Below are 10,575 nucleotides of genomic sequence, written 5' to 3' on the forward strand. Positions count from 1 at the left end.
TTGTTAACCCATTTCTTGTTCCCTGAAAAAGGCCTACTTGTATAATTCTGAAATGTACGTTATATTTTACCTTTTTTTATTTACCTCTGGCAGTTCACCACTTACCTTTGTACCCTTTCAAGCTGTTGATTTGACTTGAACTGCTTGAATTTCAATAAAAAACTGGAAAAATTGGGGTGTTCTAAAACTTTTGACCGGTAGTGTATGTTAACAGTGCAGTAACTTCACATATTTCATGCTCAAATGCATGTATAACACTAGAAATAGGAATACAAAAGGTTTGAAGCAAATAAAAAAATAACCACTGTGGCGTAGTTTGAGCCACCGTGAGTTCTCCTCAGCAGGTAGGACACGGAGTATAATCAACGTTCAGGATACTTTTATTTAATGCAGGTTATCAACAGTGTACAGAGCCGTTCACAGGCTTTATGCTGCCGTGCTCTGTCTCCTTGTCTGGTCCAGACTGTGTGTGTGCTCCAGTCATTCCGCCTCCCAGGTCCAGCACGCTACTGTGTTTTAAAAGGGAGAGAGTGATTAGCTAATGCTGTGCAGTTGTGTTAATCACTCTCACCTGGCGCTGCTCTCCTGAGCCCTCTCCACACCTCTCTCCTGCAGCTGATGCACCACGCCCCCTCCACATACCTCCACCGCCCGACTTAGGCCGGGGAGCCATCCGGCCTAACCTACTCCCCCCCCCCCCTCCCCATGGGAGCGGGAAAGGAAGTCGGCCACAACCATCTGCGCCCCCGGCCTATGGATCACCTTGAACTTAAACGGCTGTAGTGCCAGATACCAACGGGTGATCCGGGCGTTGGCATCCTTCATGCGGTGGAGCCACTGGAGGGGAGCATGGTCCGAGCAGAGGGTGAATGGGCGCCCCAGCAGGTAGTACCGCAGAGCATCGACCGCCCACCGGATGGCCAGGCACTCCCTCTCCACTGTGCTGTACCTGGCCTCCCTTTCGGACAGCTTCCGGCTGATGTAGAGCACCGGGCGGTCAACGCCCTGCACCTGCTGAGACAGAACGGCCCCCAGCCCTCTGCCCGATGCATCAGTCTGCAGGACAAAAGGGAAAGAGAAGTTAGGTGTGTGGAGAAGAGGCTCCCCACAGAGGGTCTGTTTAACCCTCTCAAGCGACACCTGGCACTGCTCCGTCCACTGGACCGGATCTGAGGCACCCTTTCGGGTGAGGTCAGTCAAGGGGCTGGTCAGCTCCGCGAAATTGGGGATAAATCTCCGGTAATAGCCTGCCAGCCCCAAGAACCGCCGCACCTCTTTTTTGGTCTTGGGCCTTGGGCAGGCTGCAATAGCAGCTGTCTTATCTACCTGTGGACGCACCTGCCCGCCGCCCAAGTGGTACCCCAGATACCGTACCTCCCTCCGTCCAACTGCACACTTCTTCGGGTTGGCCGTGAGCCCCGCCTGCCTCAATGAACCCAGCACTGCAGCCACCTGCCGCACATGCTCCGCCCAGGTGGTGCTATGGATGATAACATCATCCAGGTAGGCGGCAGCATATGCAACATGTGGACGCAGCACGCGGTCCATGAGGCGCTGAAATGTGGCTGGGGCCCCGAACAACCCGAACGGAAGTGTAACAAATTGGTACAAACCGTACGGAGTGGAGAAGGCCGTTTTCTCCCTGGACTCTGGAGATAGGGGAATCTGCCAGTAGCCCTTGGTTAAATCCAGTGTCGTGAAAAAACGAGCAGTGCCCAGGCGATCCAGGAGCTCGTCGACCCGAGGCATTGGATAGGCATCAAACCGTGAAACATCATTCACCCTGCGATAGTCCACACAGAACCGGATGGACCCATCCTTCTTGCTTACAAGAACGATGGGGCTACACCAGGCACTGTTGGACTCTTCTATTACCCCCATCTCCAGCATCGCTTTCAATTCTGCCTGAACCACTTTTCTCTTGTGTTCAGGTAACCTATAGGGCCGTGAACGCACCGTCACGCCCGGGTGAGTCTCAACGTTGTGTTGAATAAGACTTGTGCGTCCTGGCAGGGGGGAGAACACGTCAGCGTAACTCTGTTGCAACCTGGCAATATCTGTTCTCTGGGACGGTGAGAGATGGTTTTCACAAAGGAGCGAGGCAGGATTGGCCGATTTTGGAACCTCTGGCCCCAACTCATCTCTCTCTGTAATTGCCGTCACCAGGGAAACAGACTCAGCCTCTCTCCAAGCTTTGAGGAGGTTGAGGTGATAAATCTGCGTAGCCCCTCCCCTGTCAGATCGCACAAGCTCATAATCGACATCACCCACTCGTCGTGTGACCACAAAGGGTCCTTGCCACTTGGCGAGTAATTTGGAGGTGGAAGATGGGAGTAATACAAGCACTTTATCTCCCGGTGAAAATTGTCTTAGCTTAGATCCTCTGTTGTACAGCCGCTGCTGACGTTCCTGGGCCCGGAGCAAATTCTCCCGTGATAACCGCCCCAATGTGTGGAGTTTTGCTCTCAGGTCCAGGACGTATTGCACTTCATTTTTACTGGGGCTTGGACCTTCCTCCCAGCTTTCTTTAACAAGGTCCAAAACCCCCCGTGGTTTCCTGCCAAACAGCAGTTCAAAGGGAGAAAATCCCGTGGAGGCCTGGGGTACCTCGCGCACTGCAAACAGCAGAGGATCTAGCCACTTATCCCAATTAGGACTATCATCGTGCACAAACTTACGGATCATGGACTTCAAAGTCTTATTCAGGCGCTCAACGAGGCCGTCAGTTTGCGGGTGGTAAACACTGGTTCGAATAGACTTGATGCCCAATAATCCGTACAGTTCTCTCAGTGTTCGTGACATAAACTGGGTGCCTTGGTCAGTCAGGATCTCTTTCGGGATCCCGACTCGGGAGATAACTTGAAACAGTGCCTGCGCCACACTCTTTGCAGAGATGGTGCGCAGCGGCACTGCCTCTGGATATCGCGTTGCGTAATCCACAAGAACTAACACAAAGCGATATCCCCGTGCGCTCCGGTGAAATGGCCCGATGAGATCCATCCCAATACGCTCAAACGGGATCTCAATCAGTGGTAATGAGCGCAAGGGCGCTCTCGGGACGGCCGGTTGGTTAACCAACTGGCATTCAGGGCAAGACGCACACCAGCGGCGCACGTCTGCCCGAATGCCTGGCCAATAGAATCGGGCCATTACACGGTTCAGTGTCTTTTCATACCCCATATGCCCAGCCATCGGGTTAAAATGAGCCGCCTGGAAAACCATTTCCCGGCGGCTTTTTGGTACCAACAACTGGGTAATTATGTCATTTGTCTGAGTGTCACGACTCACTCTGTATAATCTGTCCCTGCGCAGTGAGAAGTGGGGATACGTTAACGCTGCGTCAGGGCGCACCATGTGACCATCAATTTTTATCACTTGGTCAAAGGCAAAGCGTAGAGTATCATCACGAGACTGCTCGAGTGGAAAATCTTCCATGGAGGCAAACACGGGCACCGGTGGAGCCTCCGGTGGAGGCACCACCGGCTCCCCCTCCCCGTCTGCAGTGTCGGACAACCTCGCGTCACCACTGAGCACAGCGCACATATCCCATGTCCCTGTCGGTCGTGAACGCACCCCCACACACTGTCCCACTAATCTGTCAAACCCCGGCCAATCAGTACCCAGAATCAGGGGGTGCGTCAGGCGGGAACTAACCGCAGCCTTAACACTATGCTTTTTTCCCTTAAACCGAATTTCCACTGGTACTACAGGGTATCTGTGGATGTCCCCATGCACACACCTAATATCCACCCAGCCCGCCTCCATCAATGCCCCGGGTCGAATCAGACTCTGGTGGACTATGGACTGCGTGCAGCCAGAGTCCACCATTGCCCGATGTGTACCACCCTGGATCCTTACCGGAACGCTGTACGTCCCTCCTAGACCGGGGGAGGGTGCTGGAGGTCCGACAACCCGGACCACTTGACCGACCTCCATGAGTGGACACTCTCGGCGGAAGTGTCCGGGCTGTCCACACCTCCAGCACTCCTGCCCTGCCGCCTGAGGAACCCTCTGTGGGTCGAGAGCAGCGCCCGTAGCGGCTGGAGCCTGGGAAGGATAAAAAAGAGAGGGAGGATTAGTGCGCGGGCGAGGAGAGGGTCTAGCCGGCGTGGAGGGCTGGGGACCCGGCACCGGTCTCCTGCGGGGCGCCGGTATGGGACGGACGGGAGAGACTGGCCGACCCTCATGTGCCCGGCCCCAGGAGAGAACAGCCAGATGGTCCTCCGCCAGGGTTATGGCAGCCGCCAGATCCGCCGGGCGGTGGCAGCGCACCCAGTCCGAGGTGGCCGTTGGGAGCCCCTCCACGAACTGCTCCAAAACCACGGTTTCCAGCAGCCGCGCCTCGCCCGCAGAGCTCCCCGGCTGAAGCCACCTGGTCGCCGCATCCTTCAGCTGTTGCGCGTAGACAAATGGCCGATCCGCGGGACCCAGCTTGGTCCCCCGGAACCTGCGCCGCTGGTCTTCTGTGGAGAACCCCAACCTGTCCAGAACTGCCCGCTTGATGTCCCTGAACCGACACCGGGAGGGTCCGGGTAGGCCGAATGCCGCCGTCTGCGCCTCTCCCGACAGCAGAGGAAGCAGGCGCACAGCCCACTCTTCCTCCGGCCAGTTGCATGCCGTCGCCGTCGCCTCGAACATGTCCAGGTACGTCTGGGGGTCATCATGGGCCGCCATCCTCTGGATCGTGACACCAGCGAACGAGGGGGCTGACGACGCCCCCCCAACCCGGTTAACCATCACCTCCAGAAGCTCAGCTTGTTTCTCTGCCTGGAACTGGAGAGCGGCCAGTTGTTGTCTGTTTAGCGCTGCCTGGTCCCGGCTCATAGCTGCAACCTCCGCCAGCATCTGCGCCAGCGTGGTCACCGGCGTTTGTGGCTCCGACATCTCTACCTGCTGAGTCCCTGTTCAGGCGCCAATGTGGCGTAGTTTGAGCCACCGTGAGTTCTCCTCAGCAGGTAGGACACGGAGTATAATCAACGTTCAGGATACTTTTATTTAATGCAGGTTATCAACAGTGTACAGAGCCGTTCACAGGCTTTATGCTGCCGTGCTCTGTCTCCTTGTCTGGTCCAGACTGTGTGTGTGCTCCAGTCATTCCGCCTCCCAGGTCCAGCACGCTACTGTGTTTTAAAAGGGAGAGAGTGATTAGCTAATGCTGTGCAGTTGTGTTAATCACTCTCACCTGGCGCTGCTCTCCTGAGCCCTCTCCACACCTCTCTCCTGCAGCTGATGCACCACGCCCCCTCCACAACCACTTACTGTGATTTTTTTTTTCAGTGCAAGAACAGCAGACCAACATTAATTGCAAGAAGTAATTTTGTGCATTTCTACACTGCACTTTTAAGATTTCATGCTCAAATGCATGTAGTTGTACTGAGGGCCACTTCAAGTGAGGGTGCGGGCCGTATGCGGCCCCCGGGCCTCCAGTTGCCCATCCCTGACCTACACCAATGTGATGCACACACTGGTCTTAGTTCTGGATTGGTTGGTGTCCCAGTCCCTCCTGCTGGTGGCTGACTGGTGTCCATATGGGACCAGTTGGGGATGAGAATGAGAGCCTCGGGAGACAACCGTTGCTCAGACCTTCAGCCATAAATATGCTCTGAAAGTTGTGTACAGCATCTTTTAAGATTTTATGCCAAGAACACGCTTTCATGGCAACATGGAAACATAACGGCATATTTCAGAAGTCTATTGTAGACATGATGTGACCATCTAATTATCAAAACCCTCTTGTGCAGTGCAAATTAACTATGTTCCCCTTTTCTGTATTTTCTGTATGGTGTATGACGCTAGTTAACAAGTCATAATGTTTTCCTGGTGCTAAAATAAAAGTTTTATAAACTTGATAAACTTGCCTGATAAACAACAGGTGTAACACAAACCCACTTAAGTTTAATTTAAGAGTACCGTGTGTTTTCTAATTGAACACGAATCCTCAGTGAGAGATTTGTGTCTTATTTGATGATGATGAGATTAAAGAAACTTTTCTTTGGAAACATGACGCACCTGTTAAAAAAACAACACTAAATTTACATGATTACTTCTACATTCTTCTGCAAAACTTCTGTTTTCTTTATTCCACTTTTATAACTTTTATCTGGCTCACTTTGACTGAAGCCTCGTCTAGCAGAGTCCTAATTAATAGATCAAACAGATAATGTTTGATCCCTCCACATCAGTCATAAGTGAAGTAAAGTACAGGTCTGTTACAGGAGCTGCAGGTCTACCATGGTTAGAGCACAGCAAGTACCTTTAACTGGAGCTATTGACAGAAGAAATAGAAAACCAGGATTTTAAATCAAGCTATAACTGGTAAACTTTGCTTTCATCTTCTTATTCCAACATTAACATTTTGTTTCGGAAAAGATAAGTGAATTCAGTGCAACTCAAGATATCTAACTGAACTATTTGATTGACGAATGTGAGCATGCATGTAAGAAATATGAGTTTTAAAAATTATATATTTTATTTCACTGCCACTGCTAACGCCTGAGAGAGCTGTCAATCATGGTGAATATACCCCTCCATAAGCCATAATACGCTCTAAATGGAAAAGTCATTTCCAAACCTGCCACCCTGACCTGACATATATTAAGGGAAATAAAATCTGCTTTTGGGATTTTCCCTGTAAAAAAAAAAAAAGAAGAAAAAAAGTATTGACTTTCAATTTCAAGAGAGAAGAGCCCACTGACTTCAATACAGGCTTCTTCTGCAGCCAGCATCTCGTTTCTAATCGTTAAAAATGATTTCAACATGTCACATGCATTTTTTTTAATTGTAGTTATTGAATATGCAGAAATATATTCTGAAAGCACCTCCTAGCCATGCAGAGCAACTTTTTCAAAGCAGCAATAGGCTGTGTCATATCTTTAAGTCAGGGGCAAGTTGTTGTTTTTTATTTTACTGGTGACTTTTATGACCTGAAGTGACAGATTTGATGACTTTTCAGTTTTCTTTTTTGCATTTTTCCTCAGGAAAATGACATATCTTGCATCTTTTTATAGCAGGTAACTGCAGTATTCATGATCTTGAATCCCAACTTACAGAACAGCTGCTCATTATGCAGGTAAAACATCCAGGTGTGTGTTTAAAACATGAACATGTCTGTTATAACCACTCTCAGCTCTGTGGAATATGTTTAGAAACATGTGATTGTAATGAGGTAATTAATATGTAAATGAATACAAATTAGCAGTTTTATCTTTTTTTGTGTATGATATAAAATTTCCCCCTGAAGTTGAATCTGTTTTCAGTGGTTTATCTCTTTATTACATTACAATATTGTAATATTGTTCCACAGTGAATTTTGTCTCCACCTACAATTAGAGCCAACAATCATATGCATACATTCAGATAAAACATTTATTTGGAACTTAATATAATTTTAATGTAGAAATATGTGCAACTGTCATTTCCCCCAAGGCAGAAACTTAATGTAACACACAGGGAGTTATGTTGATGTGTACAAGAGAAGAGTAGTTTTATTATCAGCTACCACTTTAGTTTTGTTGTTGTTGCTGTTGTTATTTATTAATCTGATGGTTGTGTAGTTTAGTTACCCATGCTTTGGTATGATTTATCTGGGATTGTATGGCTCTCTTTAACATTTAAATATATGATTTTAAAGTGATAGCTCTTAAATCTAGGTGAGGCTAAATGAACCAGGTTAGGTCTGCAGCATAAGTTACTATGACGATCTATATATCGGTAATATGAAAAACTCAATCACTAATCTGGCTTCATGGTTCACCCCTGTGGAGTGATATGCTGCAAGTATTTCTCTCTGCTATATTAACACTTCTAGGGGCGACATGGTGGAAATGACTCTCACCTCCCAGGAATAGAACAGGCAGCAGGTTAGCATGTTAGCATGTTCTCCATGTGACAGCAGGGTTCCCTCCAGCTCCTCCAGACAACATACAGCTTAGATTGAATTGATGACTCTAAATTGCCGATATGTGTGAATGGTTGTCTTTCTTCCCCTCTTCCTGCCCAGTGACAACTGGGATTGATTCAGAAAACCAGTTAACTCATTATCATTCCACTGACCCGCTGGCGGAACATCGTATTGTTTGCTTTTGTTTTTTTTCAGGCTGTAGCAGGCTCAATTTTAAGACTAGAGATCAGGGCTGTCAAACTCTGACCCGCGGGCCAAATTTGGCCTGCAGTGTAATTTTATTTGGCCCGCGAGGCAATACCAAATTATTATCTTATTATTGTACTATGCATGCAGCGGTGCATTTACCGCTAATACTACAAATCCCACAATGCCCTGCTGTTGTTTTGGCGTGTCAATCAGGACAGGACCCAGAAACGCTCCTCGGTGACAGTCGTCATAGCAACCTCAAGCTAGAGCTGTCTCCCAGCTACCCCTTCCCAAAAATGGAGAAAAGAAAGGCAGAATTTATTAACCTGTTGAAAAAATTTATTTTGATATTTAAATCAGAAGGATGCAAATAGAAAAGAGGCATACGATTTTTATTTAATTTTTATTTAATAAATTAATGACATTGATGTGTTTTTTAATTGAAATTTGATTTGCATGTCTGCACTATTTAGTTATATATTGTATGTTTATAAGCGTTGCTGGTTCCATATTTAATGTTAAAGCAAAACATGTTTGGTATATATTAAAAGGTTTATTTGTTCAATGTTGGCCCGCGATTTTATTCAAGTTTTACATTTTGGCCCATTGTGTATTTGAGTTTGACACCCCTGCTATAGATATTATACTAATATCATATGAAGCTAGATCTGAGGAACCCATTGGTACCTCCCTGGTCATGATATCATATTGGGAGGTGGTGAAGTAATGCGCCAAAGTAAGCACAAAAATCAGACGGTCAAAGGCGTTTATTGTTGACCTGCTATCTCCCCCTAAAACGCCCACAATGCCCAATTCTCAATTAAAGGGTGGAGAATAATCAAGGATAAAGACTTTATTATTTAATTATTATGATTTATTTTTTTAAACCATTGAATTAAGCATTATTTGTATGGAAAAGTCCATCACATAAACCAAATCTGTATGCAATTTGCAAAAAAGTTAACAGGCACATTTTTTTTACGCTGCCCTTTATTGGGATGCAGAAATGCCATGAATCCCACTCAGGTCCTAGTTTGGGGCATTGCTCTGCACCCTGATGAATGCCATGTGTTCAATTCAATGTTACCATCAAATCACTGTTCTCGATACTTTTCTCTTTCCCAGCGGTGAACACTGCCAGCACTGGATCCTTTTTCTCATTTCTCACAGTAATGCAACATTCCCCAGAAATAAAAGTGAAGGGATTGAAAAAGAACATCCACAAATTATTTGTCTGCAGGCATAACGTATTAGGCTATATGATGTTAAAAATTGATGAATTTAAAATGAATTTATCTGAGAAACAGAAATGGCAGGACACAGCATGCTGTAAATATTGCGCAAAGGATTATTGTTTTGGCATTTATTTCTGTAAAAGGAGAGCTGCTTTACACAGCATGCGTCTGTCCAGCAGACATACACATGCAGCAGGAATCTGAGTTTGTTCTTTCACCAATTTAAAATGTAAATGTAAATGTGTTCAGATTCTGAGCCAATGAGAACAACATCCACTAAATTCTGCCATCTTTGCTGGTTACAATAGATCCAAATGAGCATCATAGCATGTTGAAATACAATGATACTGAGACAGAATTTTGCACAACCATACATCTCATTTTGTGTTTGAATGTAAAACACAAATCAACCCATTAAAGCTCAAAGCTCAAACTGCAGAATGGCTGTTCTATTTACTTGACAAGCTATTGTTGGTGCCTTTGAATAGACATTATTCCAGCCTTTTTCAGGCAGCAGCTTGTTCTAATTAAACATACAGATTATTGAAAGTTTTAGCGACTTGATTTTACAATTGTTAATAACAATGCACAATTAAGGTGTGAACAATCAGAAAATAACTGAAGGAGCTTTTGTGTTGGTTGGTGAGATGTATGTATGCCATTTACTTTCCAGAATAGACGCATCAGGACTGAAACTTTGCTGGGTTGACAGCTTTTATACACTATTCATACATCTTCATTATATAGTATAATAGTGGGGCGGCTGTGGCTCAGCTGGTGGAGCGCTCACCCACTGGCACCTTGTAGGGTAGCCTCAGCCACCTGTGTATGAAAGTGTGTGTGAAAGGGTGAATGATGACCTGTAGTGTTAAAGCTATTTGACTGGTCGCTATGACGACAAAAGTGCTATGCAAGTGCAGTCCATTTACCATTATCCACTTACACACATGCATGCCTTCAGATGTAGAGCACAGTCCTGTATGTCCTGAATAACTCTCATTTTATAGCTTTAAAGGAGACATTTGAGACTGTCAAACGTCAACAACGAGAACAAGGTAATTCTGAATAAGCAGAGAAGGTAATAAAATGTGTTCAATGGTCCATATTGGTATATTTTCAATTGGTAGAAACACATTCTTACGAGGGCGTATTAGGGCCAAGTATATAAAAAAAAATATACGGATCCGAGGGAGAGGTGTAATTTTTGATAAAAAAACTTGCAAATTTACGAGATGAGAGTAAATAGTAGTA

General features: G+C 46.5%; 1 protein-coding gene across 1 annotated transcript; it reads right to left on the reverse strand.

Annotated features, from left to right (window-relative positions):
- Positions 1-678: 678 nt before the first annotated feature.
- On the reverse strand, positions 679-5,219 carry LOC131982144 (uncharacterized). The gene is made up of 2 exons (XM_059346726.1): positions 3,859-5,219; positions 679-1,056 (listed from the first exon to the last, which is right to left on the reverse strand). Exons 1-2 carry the CDS (start codon positions 4,882-4,884, stop codon positions 679-681), a joined length of 1,404 nt encoding a protein of 467 aa, XP_059202709.1. The 5' UTR covers positions 4,885-5,219.
- Positions 5,220-10,575: the final 5,356 nt, after the last annotated feature.

This window comes from Centropristis striata, chromosome 2, assembly GCF_030273125.1.
Source record: "Centropristis striata isolate RG_2023a ecotype Rhode Island chromosome 2, C.striata_1.0, whole genome shotgun sequence".
NCBI classification, from domain to species: domain Eukaryota; kingdom Metazoa; phylum Chordata; class Actinopteri; order Perciformes; family Serranidae; genus Centropristis; species Centropristis striata.

Bases quoted from the DNA above. Each gene is read 5' to 3' on its own strand.
- LOC131982144 (XM_059346726.1), bottom strand. From the start codon at position 4,884: ATGTCGGAGCCACAAACGCCGGTGACCACGCTGGCGCAGATGCTGGCG. The intron at 1,057-3,858 runs GTAAGGATCCAG...TTTGTCCTGCAG, and splicing joins GAGGGACGTACAGCGTTCCG to ACTGATGCATCGGGCAGAGG.